The sequence below is a fragment of the Mustela putorius genome, unplaced genomic scaffold (assembly GCF_011764305.1).
Source record: "Mustela putorius furo isolate JIRA1106 unplaced genomic scaffold, ASM1176430v1.1 tig00003858_pilon_pilon_pilon, whole genome shotgun sequence".
NCBI lineage: Eukaryota > Metazoa > Chordata > Mammalia > Carnivora > Mustelidae > Mustela > Mustela putorius.
The window spans coordinates 14,638,719-14,661,679 of NW_025422010.1; the positions used below are offsets into that span (position 1 = coordinate 14,638,719).

Consider the following 22,961-nt stretch of genomic DNA (forward strand, 5'->3'; position numbering starts at 1 on the left):
CCAAAATGCTAAGTGACACATTCTTACCATTGATTATTACTGTAATCATTGGTTGGGAAGATACATAACATAAAATGAAACCGAAAATAAGATAAAATAAAACAACATAAAAATATGGGAAGATAAGATGATTGCACCTACTAATTTCACCCTAGTTGATAAGGACTCTTCTCTTTTTAAATCAAGACTTTATGTTTTTTAGGAGAAGTTTTAGGTTCACAACAAAATTGCAGGGAAGGTACAGAGATTTCCCCGGTAGCCCCTGTCCCCATACTTGTATAGCCAGCATCTTCATCAACATCCCCCCACCAGAGTCACCAATTTGTTCCAAATGATGATTCTACATGGACATGTCATAATTGCCCGAAGTCCACAGTTTACATTAAGGTTCACTCTTGGCATTATATATTCTGTGGGTTTAGATGAATATATAATGACCTTTATCCACCATTATAGTATCATACAGAGTTTTTTCACTGCCTTAAAAAGCCTTTGTGCTCTGCCTATTCATTCTTCTCTCCCCTGCCCCCATTAAAAATAAATTAATCTCAGAAGAATCTCATAATGTCTTTGTTTCAGGCCAAATCTTCATTCTAAGTAATAGATGTATTACACAGTCATTCCAGATACACTGTCTTTCCATAGAAGTGTAGCAATTTCCTATCTAGCTTGCATGACTGAGGCAACAATACCTTTGAGTATTGGCTAGCTCAGCTGTGGGTTCTGAAGCCAGTGTGCTGCCAGGATGGAAGAGGCTTGGTCAAGAGTTTGCAGCTCATGACCAATCGTCTCATTAGGCCTAGGGAAAAATTTAGAAATAGAAGTCCATATCACATTCTGAATCATTTTGTACCTTAGCTCATGGTGTGTTCAGCTGAGTGAGTCATCAGAATGTTTTGAGGCTGGAGTGTGAAGGTCATGGCAACAGACAGTGACTCCAAAGTAGAAGCGTGGGTTTGGCATTGGCATTGTAAAAGTCAGAACCCAAGTGCTCCCATCTCTTCTAGGTCTGATGACATTTAAAGGAACAGCAGTCTACCAGAAATATGTCCGAAGATAAAGTCTAGGCTTTTTTTAGCCTCTCAGGAAATGGCAAACTTCCTGAAAAACAGTTTCTCAGGCACCACCCAAAGCCCTCTCCTCTTGGCTGTCCACGGCCATGTTGCCCCTGACTCGCTTTCTCCTTCATACTGCCCACCCCATAAACCATGCCTTCCCTGAGACCCACATGTCTATCCTCCTTCTTTCTGTTCTACCTGTTACACTAGCCTTCTGGGAGGTGAACTCTAGTGTCCTGTTTCAATGGCTTTCCTCAGGAGGATCAGCCCCTTGCCCAGATTCTGAATGTAGAAAGAGATTCTGAATAATCATACATTATGTATTCATGCTGTTCCAGTGCCTAAAGTGATCTTCTTTCAGCTTCTCTGACAAAATCCTTTCTCTAGGCCCAGCTTAGTCATCTTTTCTGTAAAGCCTTTCCCTTCTCTGTCCAGGTAGACTGAACTTTCCTCTGTCTTGCCGTTGCTCTTTGTTTCATGATTATAGCAATTTTGGTACATTTAGCAATTTATATATTCATTATAGTTAATGAATGTATAGTTAATGTATGTATAGTTAGATTCAGGAGACTATCGTGGGCCAGCCCCATTTGGAACTACTCTACTCAACAGAATATAGGACAAGAACCCCAGCTTGCCTGCAAGGCAGTGCTGGGCACTCCTTACCTGCAGGAATCCACTTTACCACCCCCTGATGACAGCTAAGGTGCAAGGGGACAAGACCTACTTTGGTCAGTGTAGGAAATGCAATGGCTTTAAAAATACTTCATACTCTAAGCATCCGATACCTCTTGTAACAATTCCCTAGGCAGAGCTTCCAGCGGTCCCCATGAGGGGCATGCCCAAATTACAAGTGTCAGCATACTTAGGGAAACCTAAAGCTGTGGAATCCATTTCTAGTCTCTCCTAGTCCCAGCTTTTTTCCCAGTCAGGGGTCATTTTTATCAGAAGTGATGTCGCCTAGTAATAGTTACTTCCTATAATTCAGGGACCCGTTTACAGGATTATAAAGAATGTTTGTGTGTGCTGGTTTCACTATAAAGTTGTTACCAGTGTTGGTTCTTATGTTACTTTATATATATATATATATTAACATATTCTGTTATTTGTCCCAGGGGTACAGTTCTGTGAATCATCAGGCTTACACATTTCACAGCACTCACCACAGCACACACCCTCCCCAATGTCCATAACCCAACCACCCTCTCCCTAACCCCCTCCCCCCAGCAACCCCCAGTTTGTTTTGTGAAATTAAGAGTCTCTCATGGTTTGTCTCCTCCTGATCCCATATTATTTCATTTATTAACAGAAAGTTTTTAACATTTTAAAGCTTGCATACCCTTGATTGTAATTACCTTATACATTTATTTTCATCTGTTTGTTTTGTGGTTATATCTCCTCTTTGGGGAATTATGTGTTCATTTCTTCAGTCATCATCTAGGTGTTAGGGATTTTTTTCTTGATTTGTATGAAGTCTTTTACTTTTTTATATAATTTTATATAATTTTAATTATATAAGAAATACATGAATATACTCTTCTTTGTAGAAAATTCAAACATTGTAGATAAAGCTCAAGATCCCTTTAGCTGTATGAGTGTGTTTAGCCTATTTGAAGTTTGTATAGGTATAGGATTTAAATGTTTCCTCAAAATTGCTAAGGAATTAATTTATTAAGTCATAGTTGATGGATGTTAACTAAACTTATTGTGGTAATCATTTTATAATATATACATATCTCAAATCAATATATTTACCTTAAACATATATTATATGTCAATTTTATCTCAATAAACCTGAAAATATTTTAATTAAAAATGTTTTTAAAAACATACTTACCTTCTACATTTATTTGCAAAACTTCATTAGTCTTTTTAAAAATATTTAGAGGGGTGCCTGGATGACTCAGTCAGTAGACCATGTGGCTCTTGATCTCAGACTTGTGAGTCTGAGTTCCATGTATGTAGAAACTATAAATAAATAAACTTTAAAAAATAAAAAATAAAATATTTAGATACATATTTACTCATTTAGATATATACTTACTCATTCTGTTCTTTTGATAAAGGATTTTTGTGTGTGTGACACAAGCTATATTTTAATGTGATGGGATGTGTCTGCCCATGATTTTCAGATATTTATTATTATTATTATTTATTTTATTTAAGTCTGCCTGCTATCATGTACATATCTATTCTTTTCTGCCTACCAGACAGGTTTTGTTTTGTTTTGTTTTGTTTTGTTTCCACCAGACAGTTTTAAAATCAATTTTTATTGTTGGACATAGAAATGCTATTGATTTAGGTTTATTCACTTGTATCTATTTTATTTTAAACTCTTTATCAATTAAAATAGCTTTCAGTTGATCCCTTTAGAAATCTATGTCTTCTCTCCCTCCGATTTCCCCCAGCTCCCTTGGGGGAGATGAACTACCAGAGACTGTGGACTGTGAGAAACAAACTGAGGGTTTTGGAGGGGAGGGGTGTGGGGGGGTTGGGTGAGCATGGTGGTGGGTATTAAGGAGGAAGCACTGGGTATGATGCAAAAACAATGAATCTTGGAACACTGAAAAAAATAAAGTTAAAAAGAAATCTGCGTCTTCTAAGCTCTTCTAAGCTTTCTGTTCTATCCAATGCTATGTTAAGAACTATTTAGTTTTGTAAGAGTAGCAGCCCCCTATTTCAAGAAGTATAATTATGGTTTTTCTTCTAGGTGGCAAATATTAAGAAGGAGACTCATATTGTATGGTACAAAGATGAAAGAGAGATATCAGTGGATGAAAAGCATGACTTTAAGGATGGTATATGTACCCTGCTTATAACAGAGGTAGGTGACTGTAAGTGTGAAAAGTAAGTATATTAGTTCTGTACCCTACATTCTTCTAAAAAAGAGACTAGATTCTGTATGCCTTTGCCCCACACATTTTTAGCACCTTACTTCTTGCTGCTCCAAGATCCCTGCCCTGACATCACCCAAAAAACAAGCCATAGGAACACAAAAGCTTCTCTCACCTTGTGATAAGGCATGGATTTGTCAGCTATCCAATATCCCACCAGTATTGGCTAGATAGCACCAACTCTGGCCTCTCTGAACTACCTCTTTTCATAGTTGGGTGAGTGGCAGGACTATTAAGTGGATTCTTCTTGGTTTGCTCTTAAGCCTCATGATAACTTGTTCCCAAAAGTACAGAGACAATCAGACACAGTATTCAGTTAAGTACAGATTTTCATCTACGTTTTGTCTAAAAGAACATATCGTTCAAATATATGTGATCATTAGTTTTTAACATGAAGGCAGAGTAAAGGATAAGGAATTTAAGTCTAAAATCAATTATAATCTTAGAGGATGAAAAATCAGGACTGCTAGCAGGTCAAATGATGACAGACAGGTTCATCTGTGAAGTCCTCATCACTCCTTGGCCAAATGTTTGTTAAGTGTGTGATTTGACTGAGGGTCTATAAACCACAGGACCTTAAAAATGCAAACACCATTCTCTGAAGCTGCTATAATCTGCAACATGGTGTTTCCATTTCCTCTTAGTTTTCCAAGAAAGATGCTGGGATTTATGAAGTTATCTTGAAAGACGACAGAGGAAAAGATAAGAGCAGACTGAAGCTTGTGGATGAAGGTCAGTCTTCTCCTAACTGCTGGGGTTCATTTTGTGTGTTCTGTGTATAGAACTAGCTAGTTAAGTTAGTTAACAAACTAACTAACTTAACTAGTTATTACTTAACTAGGTCATGCTGAGTTTTTGTTCACAGATTTTGTTTTAATTTAATTCTAGCAGAGTGAACTACTGTGTTGTTAAAAAATATTTCACTTTTAGTCTTCCTGGAAATCAAAGAGTACTTTTGATCTTCAGAGAACTTATAGTCCATAGTCCACAAGGGTTCTCTTTTCAATATAAATCATCATTTTTGTTTCAACCCTATAAAAAGTGTTCCAGAGTCAAAAGCTACTATGAGGGACATCTGGCTGTCTCAGTGGGAGAAGCATGTGACTCTTGATCTCAGGGTTGTGAGTTCAAGCTCCAAGTTGAGTGTAGAGGAGCCCTGGACTTCCACTCGTGCGTGAGGCGAGCGGAGCCAGAGTCGAGACCAGAGGCCGAACTCGGGATCTGACAAGATGGCCGGGCTGCCCCGCAGGATTATCAAGGAAACCCAGCGTTTGCTGGCAGAACCAGTTCCTGGCATTAAAGCAGAACCAGATGAGAGCAACGCCCGTTATTTTCATGTGGTCATTGCTGGCCCTCAGGATTCCCCCTTTGAGGGAGGGACTTTTAAGCTTGAACTATTCCTACCAGAAGAATACCCGATGGCAGCCCCTAAAGTACATTTCATGACCAAAATTTATCATCCTAATGTAGACAAGTTGGGAAGAATATGTTTAGATATTTTGAAAGATAAGTGGTCCCCAGCACTGCAGATCCGCACAGTTCTGCTATCGATCCAGGCTTTGTTAAGTGCTCCCAATCCGGATGATCCGTTAGCAAGTTGAGTGTAGAGATTACTTAAAAAAAAAAAAAAGTTTATTTAAAAAAAAATAAATTACCATGAAAAACATGTCACCGAATAGTCTACTCTTGACAGATCTCAAGAAAGATTTATATATGAAATGTCAAGTTGTCAAGGCTCTCAGTTATTAGCAGAGCAAGAAAGCAATTTCCATTTTTCAGAGACTTCTAAGGACAAATATGTCATGATAAACAAAGACATACATGTGACCACCAAACTTCCAAGTATGTTCTTGAACAAGATCTTTAACATATTACTAACGGTGTCAGTCTGACTTTGATTTCATCTTCTTGATCCTGGTGGAGGCAAGACTAAATGTGCTTATTGGCAAGAAGCATTATCAGGTGGAGAAGTATCAGGAAACCTGACTGGCTAATTCGTTATGAGTTGATGACACAGATAAAAAAATTCCACGTATGTAATCTAAGACTTCTTGGGACTCAAGAAGAGAATCCTAAAGCCAAGAACATTCCTGGAAATCTCACTATGGCTTTCTCTAGAATGTAACTATGGTGACAGTTACAAAGAATTAGAGGGAAAATTATATCAGAATAAGAGCAGGGATCTTTTAAAAGTTGATACAAATTAAGGTAGTATTCCCTCAAAGAGCATGTCTGCTCAGTTGATCAGCAAATTCACCTGTAGCCAATACCCTTCACCAGGCAGGTTAATGCTAAGATCACATGCCACTCAAAATTTGAGATCTGACCTTACGTTGAGCATTTTTATGCTAAAGCTCTGTCTATGAATTTCTATTCACAGCCTTTAAAGAACTGATGAGTGAAGTATGTAAAACCATAGGTAAGTTAAAATGGTCTCCCCACGACAATGCTTCACTGTTCTGGATAGGCTTACAGCTGTATGAACTATCCTGTTTTTCTCTTTCAGCTCTCTCTGCTACAGACCTGAAAATCCAGAGCACAGCTGAGGGCATCCGGCTGTACTCTTTTGTTACTTACTACCTGGAAGATCTGAAAGTTAACTGGTCCCACAAGTAAGTAAGTTGGAACTTAACTGCCATGTAGAAATTCTTTCTGCCGTGTGTGTGTGTGTGTGTGTGTGTGTGTGTGTGTGTGTGTGTGTTGGCAGGGGTAGGGTGGGAGCAGCAACAACCTTCTCTTCTTCCTCTCAGGTAAGGAGCCTTCTTACTTCCCAGGTCTGACGTTGACAAGTGTAGGACAGAAGCATCCCACCATTCCCTTAGCATGAGGTTAGCCCTTTCCCTCAACACGTGCATGGTGAGGCCAGTGATGGCTAAGATAATCTGTCCTTGTGATCTGGAACTGTCATCATCCATACACATCTCTGTAATGGAACTTCTACATCCAGAAGGTTGAACTTGGGCTCCCTCTGCTTTGCCAGGCAAATGAGATGCTTATCCCCTCTTTCTAAACACGGCTCACCCCTACTATGGTCTGGAACAAAACTGAAGCAGCACACACCACGAGCCACCACATTTCCCATTATATGAGTTAATAGGCATTCACCAAAGAAACCGAATCCAGTGGAGCACCCGAGTTTGTTTTTGTTATCATTGATAGCAGTTGGCATAGTAGGGTATGGGCATGTCTGTTGTCCACCCTTGGAAGGCTTTGGGGATTCAAGATTACTTTGGGAATGTGTATTTGAGCTAGACTGAGCCTGCAGATCTGTTCGAATCCCAGGTTCCTTTGTGGAGTATAGGTGAACCCAAGTTCACCTCTGGGATTCTAGGAGCTAAAGTAGGTTTCTATGTTCAGTCAGTCCCCCGTTATACTTTCAACATTGTCCTTAACCACTGCCCTTCCTTGAAATGTCCTGAGCTGAAAGAGAATAGCCTGGCATAGAAATCTGATGGGGCACAGGTCCCTTCACTCCACTCTTCAGATGCAGGGGGTTCTCATTCCAGAAGTTCTTTAGGAGCCCCACCGAGCAATAGGTCAGTGTGGCAGCCCTTGGAGGAGGCACACAATAGTGTTTATTTGTATCTTCCCTACAGTGGGTGTCTATCACATGCTGGCCGTTGCCCTAAGCCCTTCACACGTCTGAATTCATTTACTATTCACAGTTCTAGGAGGCAGGTCTAGGAAGCTCAGGCTTGGGAATGACTTGCTTGAGGTCATACAGCTAAGTGGCAGTTGGAGGACTGAGCCCAGGCCTGGCTCCAGATCTCCCCACACAGTGGTCTTCTAGTTGCTTTAAAAGTCTAGATCAAGGGGTGCCTGGGTGGCTCAGTGGGTTAAAGCCTCTGCCTTCGGCTCAGGTCATGATGCCAGGGTCCTGGGATCGAGCCCCACGTCGGGCTCTCTGCGCAGCAGGGAGCCTGCTTCCTCCTCTCTCTCTGCCTGCCTCTCTGCCTACTTGTGATCTCTGTCTGTCAAATAAATAAATGAATAATCTTAAAAAAAAAAAAGTCTAGATGGAACATTTAACTGGAACTGGGTCCCACAAAACAGACATTTGTGTTTTCTTTAAAATGACTACTATGATATAAAACAGTGTTTTTATTCTTTTTCTCCTTCTTTTCCTGAGCTCTTAAAAAAAGAAAGAGAGAGGGAGAGAGTGGGGAGAGAACAAGCAAAATTCCAATTTGAATGCTTGGGGTTTCAGTCCTTTGTTCTATTTCTTTCAGAACACATTTTAGGAAAGTAATTATAAGTTAAAATAGATCAAATTCTAGGAAATTCCTCTGTGACATCTAGGACATTCTAATATATCAGTCTGAAGAATAAGAGAAGATGAATTAACTGAGTCATCAAAAAGCTTTATATCATCTTTAAAAGAATTACTTGCTCAAAAAAAATTAGAACATTCAGTTTTTCAGGAAGTTGCTATTAGACTAGCAAGGCATAAACCTTTTATACTATTTGGTCTAGTCAGCTGAATGACTATTTTGTGTACCCGTGTGCCTATGAAAGATTCAGGAACCAAGGACTGATTGTCTTTACTGTCTTTACGTAAGTGTGGCCTAAGAGGAAAAGACTTGAAATGGGTTTTAACCTTGACTTCATTCCTATATGTCCTTGAATCTTAGGCAAGTCATTTAATATTTTGAAATCTTAGGTTTCTTTCATACGAAATAGGAACAGTACCTGTTCTATCTCATAATAGTGATGGAGCCAATGAGAGAATGAAATTTATGACACTTTGTAAACCATGAAGGGCTTTACAAATCTAAGGTACTATATTATTCAAGTTAGTCAGAGGTTAGAGAATTCAAACAGATTTATTAGAGCAAAACCAAGGTCTAGCTTTCTAACTCCTTAAGACATATATATTTCTCAGACTCAAGTCTGTGGGTACAGATGGGTTCCTTTACCCTACATCTTATAGCAGTTTTTTTTCCTTTTTAAAAAAATTTTGGGGAAGAGGAGGGATAGAGGGAGAGGGAGAGGGAGAAGCAGGCTCCCCACTGAGCAGGAAGTCCCCCCTGGGGCTTGATCCCAGGACCCTGAGGTCATGACCTGAGCCAAAGACAGATGCTTAATTGACTGAGCCACTCAGGCACCCCTATTATGGCAGTTTGTGAATATATTTTAAGATTTTATTTATTTATCAGAGAGAGAGAGAGGGGGAGAGAGCAAGCACAGGCAGACAGAGTGGCAGGCAGAGGCAGAGGGAGAAGCATGCTCCTTGCTGAGCAAGGAGACCGATATGGGACTCGATCCCAGGACGCTGGGATCATGACCCAAGCCGAAAGCAGCTGCTTAACCAACTGAGCCACCCAGGCGTCCCAGTTTGTGAATATATTTTAAAGAATGTACTATATAAGAAAAATGATGAATGTTTATTTGAAAGCTAAAACTTTTTTAGTGGAGATTTTTTGCTTTTCTGTTTTTAGTTCATTTTGTTTATTTCAACTACAAATGTAATACATGCTTGTTTTAGAAAATATACTTATAATATCATATTACATATTAGAAAGAGCTTATAAGATAACATCATCCATAGTTTTCCTAGCCATAGTGTAAACTTTTTGGTGTACTTCCAGTCTTTTCTGTATGCATAATTGTTACTATAATTAAGTAGTTCTGTATACTGCCTTTTCTCTGATTTCCTCACATATTTACAAGCTCTTCATAAAGTTTCTTTCAGCATCATTGACAGTACACCTACCTCTACCTTTCTCTTCATTTATAACAGTAACATTTCTAAATCATCAGATCACAAGGCCAAGTGTTCTATTGCTTTTATTCTCTAAAGAATGGAATGTATGTGTCTGCTCATGACCTGCTATAGAATTTGGAGGAACTAATGTCCAGGGACAGAGAAAGTGCCTCATTCATCATGGCAGACTCTGCTTTTCAGTGTTTTAAATAGCTTTGTAACCACTTATGCCAATAGATGTCAGCCACAGATGACCGACCCTCCTTAAGTCTGTTTTTACTTTGTTTGTAAAATCTGACTTACAGCCATAGACCATCTGCAAGAAATATGCAGTAATAGAATACATAGTTTGGACTTTTCACTTTAAAGACTCTCTTAGTCCTACAAATAAACTGAAGCAAAAGCAAAGATAATTAATACCACTGAGAAGAATCGGTGTTGCAATCGGCTAGGGCCCCAGACTGCTGCTGGAGGTTAAATATACAGACTGTCCACCCACCCCACCACCCTGGGCCTTGGAACCCAAGTTCTGTGATTCAGGGCCCACACTTTTTTTTTAAGCTGAACATGCATGGTTCTTATGTTGTTCGAAACCCTGTAAAACTCTAAGCTGAGACCCTCAAAGACAGACAAAGTAAAAATCAGCTGTGGATGAAAGGAGACAATAACAATGTTTTCTTTGCTGTGAACAGCGGGACTCCTATTAAGTACACAGACAGAGTTAAGAGTGGGGTCACCGGGCAGCAGATCTGGCTGCAAATCAGCGAGCCCACTCCAAATGACAAAGGCAAATATGTGATGGAGCTCTTTGATGGCAAAACTGGACATCTGAAGACAGTGGATCTTTCTGGACAAGGTAAATGAATATTTTACAGATTAGAACTTTTCTGTGGAGGAATGGACTTTTTAAAAGGAATGAAGGGTGATAAGAGGTCATGGCATCTGACTATTGGAGGATGATTAGCGATTTTAAGAAAGCAATTTAAATTCAGCATGGTGGTAGAAGCAAGAATTCAGTGGGTCTTGAAGTATCAGTGAAAAGTACAAAGTAGAGACGAACACAGAAAGGAGTCCCTTTTCCACATGCTCACAAAGGAGGGCAGGCTGATTTACAGTCACCTGCGCAAGAACAAGCACTGAACAAGTTCTGGTGACTGGAGTTTGAGCATGTTTAAGAATTTAAGAATTCAGTTGAGCTGGAAGATGTGAGTGACGAGAAATAACCAATGTATCCATGTTCTGAAGAAAGGAAGGTCTGAGATCCAGGGCAGGGGTGAAGGCATTGACTTTGGAAAGGAGTAGGGATCACTTCTCTATAGAAACCAGGGGTGGGTGGGTTGGGGTGATTGGGGTGGGGGGGGTTAGGTAAATATGAATAAGCAAAGATCAGTAGTGAGAAGAGAAGAAAGTTGGAGAAGTTGGGTCCTTATGGCCTCAGATGTCTTGGTCATCTGCTGCGAGACTGGGGGCATCTGGAGAGAAGAGGGAAGAGAAGCAGGAAGTAATGAGGGAGCTTGTGTTCCAAATCTGTGGCTCTTCATCTGTCAGCCCCAAGGTCTTGGAAGCCACAAGGTCAGGATGTTGTGCCCTGAGGCTCTTAATGTGCAGCTTATTTATCACTGTTCTTGCCTCCAGCTCCTGTCTCTATCATCTCCCTTCAAGGACCTGGGGCTCAGCCTCTGGGCAGTCCTTCCACTGCTCCTGTCTAGCTCTGCCTCACATTCCTTAGGGAGACCTTGGACTGACTTTGTCTTCCACCTCTTCATATACTAAAATGCAGTGTGAATATTCCAGAAGTCTTAGTGTTTTTAAACTGCAGAGAGTAGACTCACAAGAGCTCAGCCTTTCAGCAGTCCTGCCTTGAATTGTTTTGGGCTGAGCCACCAGGCCCTTCCTCCCCCCACATCCCCCCCAACCCCCACCCTCATCTCCCACCCAGGAGAGCTAGAAAGAGGAGAATGGCTGCCTTCAGGCTCTGCTGCTCCTGAGTCACAGGCTGTAGTAACAGGATTTCTTCTGTAGTCCCTCTGACAACCAAAAACGGCAACAGGAAGGGGTGGATAAATTTAAAACTTAAAAAAAAAATTTCTTTTACTCTCTGGCCCACCCAAGCAGATTAGTTCAACGGGGCTCAGCTCTTTCTCAGTGTCGTGTGGGCAGAAGGAAGAGAACTGAACGTTTAGCCTAACTGGTCGACCTCCAGAGACTTGAAGCCTGACTTTTTATGCTTCTTTTTCCCCATCCATACAAGGAGGGGGATGGATTAGTTATTAGGTAAATACTTTCAAGATGTAAAATATGGTGATTCCCAGACCACATGGGAGCAAAGAGGAGGTGAGAGAGATTTCAAAATAAAGCTGCCTTTATGCCCGAACTTTTCGAAGTAGCTTGCTCAGCAGGCTTGGGTGGGGGAGAAAGATATTAGAAGTCTGTAGCTCTCCTTTCCTTGCCTCACTGTCTTTTCTCTGGGCTCCGGCCCAGCTTGGAAGCATTGCTTCAGCCGGCACTGGTGGAGGCTGTGAGCGTAGTAGCTCCCGTGCCCTTTGACACAGATAGATGGGCCAGACTGCGTAATACGGAAACATTTCACTGTCCAGCTCGGAGGCTGTGCCCTGTGGGATGATTAATAAGAGAAAAGTCTTTTTGATGTTCAGGATGCTTATCCTGCAACCATCTTTATTACCATTTTATCTTTGGCAGAGCTAATCTTTTCCTTTCTGCTTGAAAGGAAGGCTTCTCACCAAATTGGGAGCTTCTAAAATCCACTACTTCATCTTTTCTACTTAGAAAGTATTTGCTTCTCCTGCAAGTCCATCCTGTTGCAGAGTCAACGCGCAGGCACAGTCTTATTCATTCAGTTTAGTCATGTCTGGACCAACCACACTGACCTCAGACTGCGAACTTTAATCTGCTACTGTATGTTTTCAGTTCTGGGTGAGAACATTCTAACGTCTCTCTCTCTCTCTCTCTCTCTCTCTCTTTTTTTTTTCTCTTAAAGCCTATGAAGAAGCCTATGCTGAATTCCAGAGATTAAAGTAAGTCCCTTGCCATTTGTGTGCCCTGCTTTCTCTGGAACATGGTGTGCTGCTCCCCCCACCTGAGGGTTAGAGAGGGTCTTTCATTTTGGCAAACGCCTAAAAACAGCACTTTCCACTGCTTTGCTGAGCAGCAAAATGTCTCTGAGGCAATGAAATGCAGTCAAGGTTTGCGACTTTGAAGTACCACTAAAACAAAATTCTTCTTTCTTTGTATGTTTGTTCATTTCTCTCAACCACAGACAAGCTGCCATTGCCGAGAAAAGTAAGTAAAGACCCTTCTCATTTACTCCTGGCATCGTCTCAAAAAAATAGCTTTTATTTTTTTTATTTTGACTGTAGACAGAGGGTGAAGTGGTTTTTTTTTTTCTTTTCTTTCATTCTTTTTTTTTTTTTTTTTTTTAATCTTAGGTGTTCTACATATGTTTTCATTTAGTCTCTTGAGTAAGAATGTCTGTGAAAAGAAGGTCTCAGATTACATTTTAAGAATGTCACTGAGCTCTTGACTTGAACTAACCCCTGGGTACCCTGAGAAATCTCTGGGTACAAGTTACACAATAAGTTGTTAATCACTTGCAGCAGGCACAACGTATCAGAAAAATGTATCTATATTAAAGAAGAAATAAAAAACTGTAAATTTGACATCAGATAAATCACTGTAACACATCAAATACTCCTGCCATTTTCCTAAGATCCCCTGTAGGATACAAGAAGCCAAATAAGGCCTTCTTGAATACTTCAGTCTGCATAAACAAACACCAAACTGTCAAGCCTTTGTACCCAGAAACTGTGCTCACTCCTAACTTCCTTAGCTGTTGGCCTCATACATGGAGATTTCTAGTCCTCAGGCACAGATTTTAAAGATTCTGAGAGACATGAACTAATTACGATAATCATTCAGGTTCTCTCTGAGTGTGTGAGGCAGAGTTTGAAAATTGTTGAGGGCTAAAATTATATAGAGTCAGTCGCTGGAATGGAGGGAACCAGGAGGGGGAGTGAGCAGTGAAGTCACCTGGCAGCCTTTCAGTAGCTCCACGTCATTCAGGATGGAACTTTCCACCTTTGACTGCTTTCCCCTCTCCTTCCTGCTCTTTTCTTCTCCCTTCTCTTGTGCTGGGTTTGTGAGTGGTGAGGCAGCTGCTAGCAGTGAATGGGGCAGATGCCAGCACCAGCATGGGGCGTGCCGGGGGAGTACAGCGTGAGAGGGGAGCACTTCTCCTTGGTACCAAGTGGCCCCCTTCCAAGCCTGTATGCACAAGCAAGGCCAGTGTCCACAGTTGACCGCCACTCCCCATTGTTGAACTCTGGTGGGCAAGGAGCCCGCTCCTCCCTCCAGATCATGAATTCTTTCTGAAGTTTCTGCATTGAAGCAGTTTAGAGCTATAAGAGACTTGAGTGCCCCTGTGTTTAACCTCTTGTAAGCTGAGGGATGCTTAATTCAAACATCTTTCACGCAGATCCAAAATGTAAAATAGGTAAAAGCCAAGTTAGTGGGCCCCTCCCAGGGCCCCCAAGGAATCCTGTGGGTGCTATGGAACAGGCCTGGGTACCTTCATGTCCACAGGCATAATGTAACTCTTCCCCCATCCCCAGATTAGGAGACTATGGTCCACGCAGTGAAGTGACTTGCCTAATGTCACACATTGGGTGGTGTAGGAGCCAGATGAGGAGTTGAGCTTACAAGTGGTACAAGGGATGATGGAATCAGCAGGAAAATGTAGTCAAGATTCAAGACTTGTTCAAAGCTGTAGTCTGACTTAGTGAAGAAGGGAGTTATGCAAATAGGGATCTAGAGTCAAACATTAATTGAAATGGGCCTAAAATTGAGAGGGTGGTGGCCACTGCGTTAGTGTGAGATAGCGTCCCTTTGAGCAGATTACAGAAAGGTGTTCTTCCCTGGGGCTGAGCCAGTTGTACCCAAAGCACAGGACTTGGTGGGGTCCGGGGGGAGCAAGAGGTCAGCTCTGAATTTCAGCACCTTGTCCCAAACCTTGTCCCCTCAGCTGGGGGCCTTTGTACTTCATGGCCATAGACAGTAGCCCTACATAGCCCTACACACCAAGAACTACCAGGAGACAAAAATGGGAAGCTCTCTAGGAAAAGCCCAAAGAAAGCCCACATCTGCAAAAGCCTCGTGGCATACAGCCTCCAATTATACTTTTTTTTTTTTTTAATGATAAGGAAGCCCTTGAAAGAGACCAAATAGACTTGGAGGCTGTCCATAGAGATCTGCTCTGCCTCCTTGAGCTGAGCCCCACTGAGCTACAGAAGGGCCAGGGCCGAAGATAGTCATGAAAACTATAGGGCAGGTCTTAATACGACAAAGCCATCTCAAGCTGATAATTTGGGTAGAGGCACCCACACACACAAGTTATCTGTGCAAGGAAGAATAACATCTAAAATTACCGGACCTTTTCCTAATTTTGCATATTAAAAATAGGTATAAAATATTTGTTAGGAGAAGGAAACTAAATTGGAAGGTTAGTTTCCTGGGGTGCTTTTGTGAGTGTGATCACTGGCACTCATCATTTCAGTGATTAACCAGAAACACCTATGCTTGCAGACCGCGCCCGAGTGGTGGGTGGACTCCCCGATGTGGTCACCATCCAGGAAGGCAAGGTAAGCATGGAGCACTCCTGTCTCTTCTTCTTCCCCACTAGCAATGGATTCCAGTGCCCTAGACTTCGTTCTGTCTAAGAGCTCCCACCACCTTCATCTTAAGCCACTGCTGCTTTGGCTTGACTTCAGAGTAGCCAAATACAAGAATCAAAATGGAGTCCATTTTTCAAGTCAACATAACGTTTTGTAGGCCAAGCATTAGGATACAAGTAACCTTATGTGGGCACATGTAGACCACTTAGTCTCTTCCCAGAGGTACCCTTTCATATCACGAGAAGGAAAAAAGGTTCAATCACAACTATGTGACAAATGTAACTGGAGAAAGATGCGACCTCTAACACCTAGTGGAAAATGGGTTGTCCCCTTAAATACTTCACCTCTGAAGGGAAATATCTGAAGGGAAGGGAAACATCTTGTGCTGTGAATTTCTATAGGTTCTGTTTCAGTTAAAAACTGATTTATTTATTTTTATTTTTTTAAAGATTTTAGGGGGCATCTGGGTGGCTCCGTTGGTTAAGCAGCTGCCTTCAGCTCAAATAATGATCCTAGGGTCCTGGGATTGAGTCCTGCTTCGGGCTCCCTACTGAGCAGGGAGTGCAGTTCTCCCTCTCCCTCTGCCTGCTGCTCTGCCTACTTGTGCTCTCTATCTCTCTGTCAAATAAATAAATAAATAATAAAAAAATAAAGATTTTTATTTATTTTTTTTACAAATGAAATTGAGAGAGAACGAGCACAAGGGGCGGGGAGGCAGAGGAAGAGAGAGGGAGAAGTGGGTTCCCTGGTCAGCAGGGAGCCGGATGCGGGGCTCCATCCCAGGACCCTGGGATCATGACCTGAGCTGAAGGCAGACATTTAACCGACTGAGGAGCTCAGTCGGTTAAAAGCCTTTTCGGGGGCACTTAGGCCCCCCAAAACTGATTTCTTTCCATTTAACTTTAAACTAGTATTTCCTGGCTCCATAATAATCTCTCTGAAAAGCAATGAACATACTTTCTTACCTGGATTCACTGTCTTCATCCTTCTGTTTCAAAAGCAATGAAAATACTTTCTAACTTGGATTTACTTGCTTCATCTCTCTGTTTCATTAAGACAAATTCAGTAAGTCAGCCATAATGGGTGGGTACTTGAAGGAAAATAAAACCTTTTCCCAGTGAAGACATGTGATGGGTAGACTAGGGATAAACAAGGCATGTGGAAAGGCTTTAGTGAGAGGCAGGTCTCATCCAGCTGCATTTCTTCATGGGTGGAGTACAGATGACCACAGCTGACCTGAAGCTCAACCAATGCCAGGTTGCTTTTGTCTTTAAACTCCGTTTTTCATGTTCCTCATTTAATGGGGTTCCAGATATTCAACTCATTGGGTTGTAGTGAGAATTCTGAGAGAGAATGTATGGGAAATGACTTTGTGATCTGTAATGGAAATAAATCTAAAATAGGGATAGTAGTTTTCCATGACACCTAAGGTATTTGGGAGTTTGGCTCGGTTTTTAAAAAAGTTTTAACCCCCAAGGGGCCCCTGGCTAGCTCAGTCAGTAGAGCATGCAACTCTTGATCTCAGGGTCATGAGTTCATGCCCCACATTGGGCATGGAGCCTGCTTAAAGAGAAAAACAAAACAAAAGTTTTAACCCCAGGTCTGCTTGGATAAGTTTGATGACAATAGCTTGATTATTTTTCTTGCTGAAATGTGTTTATAGGATAATTCAGTAAGAAATGCTAATTAATCATGTGAGGGAAGAGATTTCTTAATCTCCCAGTTTTAAGCAATACTCTTATAGAAGAGAGAGTAAGTGATCATATAAGACCCTTTAGAGGGATATTTAGATGACTATCCTCTTCCTATGTATTGTGAGCCCTAGTTCTTTTCCTAATACTTCCTGGATTTCAGTAAGAAAAAAAAAATGCAAGAATGGAATTTAAAATGTGAAGTAAATTCAACAATGTTGGCCATCAGAGAAATGCAAATTAAAACCACAGTGAAATATCATAACACCTATCAGAATTACTAAAATAAAAACAGTGAAAACAACAAGTGCTAATAAGGATGCAGAGAAACAGAATCACTTGTACATTGCTAGTAGAAATGTAAGCCAAGATTGTGAAGCCAGGCAGGAAAACAGTTTGGCAATTTCTCAAAGAAGAAAACATGCATTTGCCATATGACCCAGTAGTTATACTCCTGGGCATTTATCATAAAGAAAACAAAATTTATGTTCACATAAAGACCTGTATACAAATGTTCAATAGCAGTTTCATTCACAATGGCCCCAAACTGGAAACAGCCCAGATGACCTTTCTGGCAAATATATATAAATATATCCCATGGCACAGTATTGAGCCATAAAAAGGGACAAAATATTGATCCCTGCAGTAACTTGGATGAATCTGCAAGGAATTATTATGCCAAGTGGAAAAGGCATGCTGAAAAGGTTACATGCTATATGATGCTATTTATATAATACTTTAGAAATTAGGAAATTTTAGAAATGGAAAATGGATTGGTGGTTGCCAGGAGTTAGAAATGAGGTTGGGGGTAGGGGATGGGGGTAGGTATAAAGGGCAACATGAGAGATCCTTGTGATGGAAATGTTCTTTATCTTGATTGAGGAGACAGATACATGGACCTAGACAAGGGATAGAATTGAATAGAACCACACACACACACACACACACACACAAAACACCAATGAGTATAGGCCAAACTGGGGAGATCTGAATAAGAACCATGGGTTGTTATCACTGGCAATGTACTGGTTGTGTTATTACACTGTGGTTTTGTAAAGTGTTAATATTAGGGCAAACTGGGTAAGGTCCCATACAACCTCTCTATTATTTTTTACTACAGTTTCTGAATCTACAACTATCCTTAAATTTTTCAACAAAAAAGTAATGGTAAAGTAAAACGATCGGCCTAAACATTGATCTTTTGAAGTAAGAGGGTTTCAGCATAGATGGCAATATAATAAAATATCAGGAAATAGGAATACATTTTGGTAGAGCACCATCTCAACTACAACAGACTGGTTGGGGTTTGAGGGAGATGGAACCTGAAGATGAATCCCATTATCTGAAACAGCTGTCATAATTCTGCTGCTGGGCTCTGTGAGGCAGAGAAAATGCAAAGTGAGCAGGTGGTGATTATGGCAATGAGATTTCTCTACTGAAACAGAATCCAAATGCCACATGAGAGCAAAAGACATCTATGTGTTTATGAAAGCAAGAGTGCAGATGGGAACTGGCAGCCAACTCCTTTGTGTGGCTCTGATGATGAGCCTTCCCAAAGCTGGGAAGCTGAGGCCCTGCAGAAATCTACTTAGGAGTGAAGTCAAATTATAATTGAAGTAGTTGCATGCCCCTGTTATCACATCACTCCACCCGTTATTCCAGGGGCTTTATATTATCATCCTTTGGGTCCTGCCAAACCTCCAGAAAGTTACTTGAAGTTGGATCATTGTACCTGATCTGTCTCTTTCCCTCTCACAAAATGTGTTTTGCAGGCGCTTAATCTCACCTGCATCGTGTGGGGCGACCCAACTCCAGAGGTTTCCTGGTTAAAGAACGAGAAGCCCCTGGTCCCAGATGACCACTGTAGCGTCAGGTTCGAGGCCGGCAAGACTGCCTACTTCACCATCAGTGGGGTGAGCACCGCCGACTCTGGCAAATACGGGCTGGTTGTGAAGAACAAGTACGGCTCAGAGATAAGCGACTTCACAATCAGTGTGTTCATCCCGGAGGAGGTGGCTAGGAAGGCGACTGAGCAGCCCCAGAAAGGCAACAAGAAGGCCAAGTGACCAGGAGGCTGTACGAGGGGAGCTGCGCTGAGCTGCCTTGTGTTACTCACGTGCGAATGGCTTGGGTTAAGTGTAAGGAACTCTTCCCGCTTTCTACTCCCTATTTTTGTGCTGGCTCAGGGGAAAATCATAAAATCTCTCATTCGTATAAAAAAGCATCAACTAACAACATTTTGATAGTTTTCTTTATCAACAAATTCTGTGTTAAGAAAATGCCATTGGTCGCACAAATACTAGGAAACGGTTTTAAGGAAAAGACTAGAATAAAGACAGAGGGATGTTGGATGATGGTCAGAGAGAAGGTGAATATGTTGTGGAGCAGCATTTGGACTTGACTTGACTTTTCCGGGGAAATTCTCATGGGTTGCAGTCATACTTCAGCATTCTGTCCAAAGGGGGATGAATTGTTAAGCCAAGCAGTGTGTTTTGTGTGTTGTTAATGATAGTGTTGTGCATTTCTGTTGGCGGTCTTGTGATTTGGAGCCTCCTCAGTATTAATAAATGGTCCTCACGCCTCTCCTCTTTCCCATTAGTGTTTTTCTCCTTCCTGTTCAGCTGTTCAGTGGTGTGGTCTCTGCTGCATCCTTCCCACTGCATCTTACAGCACATCTTCTGATTTAAATTCCTTTGGGTTAAAGTAGTCCCTTCCTAGTATGATCAGACGAGCCATCCAAGGTCAACTAAGGTTCAAGGGTATGAAATTGCTCCATCATTGTACATCTGGAAGCTTAATGTACAATCAAGTCGATCCCATTGTTAAGGTACCCAAAGTAATTGCATGTAATGTGTCGATTAAGGATAATAAGACGGTGTGGGAGTCTACTGCCAGAATTGGTGACAAAGGGTGCACAGCTAAGAAAAAGAGAACCCTGATTCTGAGTTCAGAGGACTGCCAGCTTTGGAGCCTGCCCCTCTTTGCAGGGCTTGCTGACAGGCAGCATTATGCTTTAGGAAATTTGTTTCTCCCCCTATTACTGTCCCCAGCCACCACGCAACACCACCACACACCCACAACCTGCCCACACGCAAATGCAAATGTGCACACTTGTGCTCACTCACAAACCACTGGAGGAAAGCAGGATAAAAAAAGGTTTCTCTTCTCCATCCTCCTGCCAAAGGTCAGAGATGGGACAACAGACTCCTTTATAAGTTTGGAGGTATACCTACACATCCTCTCCTTTGCAAAGTTCAGGACTAGAAACTGCCTCCCATCTGATTCCCTTGTGCAGCTAAGTGTCCCCTGCTATTGCCATGACATTGAACACCAGGCAGCAGAGAGATGCTGTGCTGTCACTAGCAGGCATGGCAAATTGATGAACTTCTCAAGGGTCAAATGCACCCTGCCAAGGGCAGCTGATCTTGAGCGGTCTGAAGCTTTCCCTCCTTCAGCAAGAGGGCTCTCTCTGAACGAGGGGACTAAAGGAAATTGAACACCAGCAGGGGAGCCGAAGAGAGGGAAAAGGAGAATAGCAGGAGCTGTGCAGGTAAGAGGCCCCCGGGACTCTCCTCAGAACCCCAAATGCACCCCTCACAAGAACCAGCAGCAAAGTCACACAGTGTTGGCGGAAGGGAAGAAGGGAGGTATGTGCGTGAGCCGAACCTGCTACCCCCATCCCCAGTTCCATATCACTGGAGCCCAGACCAGAGAGGAAAATAGGAAGGACTTTGAGTCCAATGAAAACACAATTTTAAAACAGTGTGTCCTAAGTTCTGAAATTATGTGAAAACTTGTGAAATGAAAGTGTGCATCACAGAGATCCCTGCCATCCAGTCCAGAGAGACCTGATGGAAAAGGTGGCAGTGAGGGTCAAAAATGCTTTCATACTCATAGCTCCATACTCTGAGACTCCTCAACAAAATGGTTATAAGAAGTATTTCAGGGGCACCTGGGTGGCTCAGTTGGTTAAGGGTCCAACTCCTGATTTCGGCTCAGGTCATGATCTCAGGGTTGTGAAATGGGGCTCCATGTCAGGCTCCACACTGGGTGTGAGTCCTGCTTAAGATTTTCTCTCTCTCCCTCTGCTTCTCCTGCACCCTCCCCTTTACTCCCCACCCCCCAAAATTGTTACAGCCACTGTAACAATGAAACTGAATCAGCTACATTCTGATTTGATGGCTTATGTAAAAAGCTGCTGTTCCTACAAGGAAAAATAGAACAAAGGTATAGATCTATCAATTTAATGATGCTGAAAGTCTTTCTAACTCATGAGAACTCATAAAAGTGTGACCTGCTAAATGTGAGCTACTGGTACACAGAGGATTGTACTGTAGCACAAAAAAGACTATTCAGAGTTTTGTTTTATAAGACTAATATTCAATCTACTGAAGTAATAAATTAAAAAATCTAGATCTTCCTAAATCCTTGAAGGTTAGTTTTAAAATCTCATTTTCCTATTTAAAAATCTAGCCATCGAAAAGATTGAAGGATGCCTTGATAATGTAACTAAGTTCCCTTTAACTTATTAAACTGTATTTATAAATTAATCTAGTTGCTTTCCATTTTAGGTACTACTATTATCTGACTTAACAAATAAAAACTTTCCAAAAATTTCAACAACTTTAATTGCCTATGAAACTAAGCATATTGAAATGAAGAATTTGAGTTCTCTTAAATGTTCTCATTTTGTATATAAACTCAGTAAGCCTTCAGCATAAAATCACAATCAGGGATGCCTGGGTGGCTCAGCTGGTTAAGCCGCTGCCTTTGGCTCAGGCCATGATCCCAGGGTCCTGGGCTTGAGTCCCGCATCAGGCTCCTTGCGCCACAGGGAGCCTGCTTCTCTCTTGCCCTCTGCCTGTCACTGTGCCTGCTTGTGTGTGTGTGCACTCTCTCTCTCTCTCTCTCTGTCTGACAAATAAATAAAATCTTAAAAAAAAAAAAGTTGTAGATGGCAACTTTATAAAAAAAATCACCATCAGTTAAACACTGTAAGTTACAATCATAAAGCTGAGCTATTACTAGGATAAAACACTGACTATCTAAAAATCAAATATGCACAAATGCAATAATGCAAAATTATTTTAATACTAAGTAGAATTAATAGAATTCTATTCTACCTAGAATTAATAGAATTCTATTAATTCTAAAATAAAATTCTATTAATTCTACCTAGATAAATCCCCTCTGGCCCGGAACTGGAGTTAATACCCACTTTAGAACAAGAGATGTGGCTCAGACTGTTGAAGATTGAAGATGGGCAGCTGTATACATGGTCCTGCACAAACCTGGGGTACATGAAGAGTAGCTTAGTCAAAAAATTAGGAATGGTAAAAATATCACCAACTGACAAAGAGAAGCTACACGGAAGCTTGCCATCTGCTTGGGGGTGGTTCTGGGTATAAAACCAAAGTTAATGGATTCCTCAAGCCAGTACTGCATGCTTGTGGGGTCCAAATTTACAGCACCACATGGTGTAGGAATCTCAAGCCAAGAGTTCCCATAAAAATGGCCAATGTCTGAGGCCCCGGAGAAGCAAATGTAAAACTACACTACAAGGGACTTCTGTGTCTGCCCACAAAGGATTACTGTTATGGAAATTGTCCTTCTACCATAAACAACCAGAAAACCAGGCTAAATATATGGGGGGGGGGCTGTTTAACAAGGGCACTGGCAGGCGCACTTGCGTGGCTCAATGGGTTAAAGCCTCTGCCTTTGGCTCAGGTCATGATCCCAGCATCCTGGGATTGAGTCCCACATCAGGCTCACCCCGCCTGCCTCTCTGCCTACTTGTGAGCTCTCTGTCTGTCAAATAAATTTTTTAAAAAGGTGGGGGCACTGGCACATGGACACAGAGAACTATGAAGCCTGAGAGAAAAAGAAATCGAAAAGAGAGACCTATGATTGCCTGGACAGAGTGTGGC

The 22,961-nt window shown here is 41.6% G+C and overlaps 2 protein-coding genes across 9 annotated transcripts in view; both read left to right on the plus strand.

Moving 5' to 3' along the window:
- MYOM1 (myomesin 1) overlaps nt 1–19,617 on the plus strand; it is a 159,867-nt gene extending 140,250 nt beyond the window's left edge. For all 8 annotated transcript variants that reach the window (XM_045065410.1, XM_013051430.2, XM_013051431.2 and 5 more), the window contains 9 exons: nt 3,769–3,882; nt 4,597–4,684; nt 6,333–6,371; nt 6,459–6,564; nt 10,349–10,512; nt 12,655–12,691; nt 12,934–12,956; nt 15,255–15,310; nt 18,807–19,617. In XM_045065410.1, coding sequence (XP_044921345.1) covers nt 3,769–3,882; nt 4,597–4,684; nt 6,333–6,371; nt 6,459–6,564; nt 10,349–10,512; nt 12,655–12,691; nt 12,934–12,956; nt 15,255–15,310; nt 18,807–19,100 — 921 coding nt within the window. In that variant the 3' untranslated portion in view covers nt 19,101–19,617. The remainder of the gene's footprint in view (nt 1–3,768; nt 3,883–4,596; nt 4,685–6,332; nt 6,372–6,458; nt 6,565–10,348; nt 10,513–12,654; nt 12,692–12,933; nt 12,957–15,254; nt 15,311–18,806) is intronic.
- Nucleotides 5,086–5,553, plus strand: LOC101687469 (ubiquitin-conjugating enzyme E2 N-like). Its single transcript, XM_004742782.3, has one exon. The coding sequence runs from the start codon at nt 5,182–5,184 to the stop codon at nt 5,551–5,553; it is 372 nt and encodes a 123-aa protein (XP_004742839.2). The 5' UTR covers nt 5,086–5,181.
- Nucleotides 19,618–22,961: the final 3,344 nt, after the last annotated feature.

What these genes read in the sequence shown, in the direction of transcription:
- LOC101687469 (XM_004742782.3), top strand. Translation starts at nt 5,182, where the DNA reads ATGGCCGGGCTGCCCCGCAGGATTATCAAGGAAACCCAGCGTTTGCTG.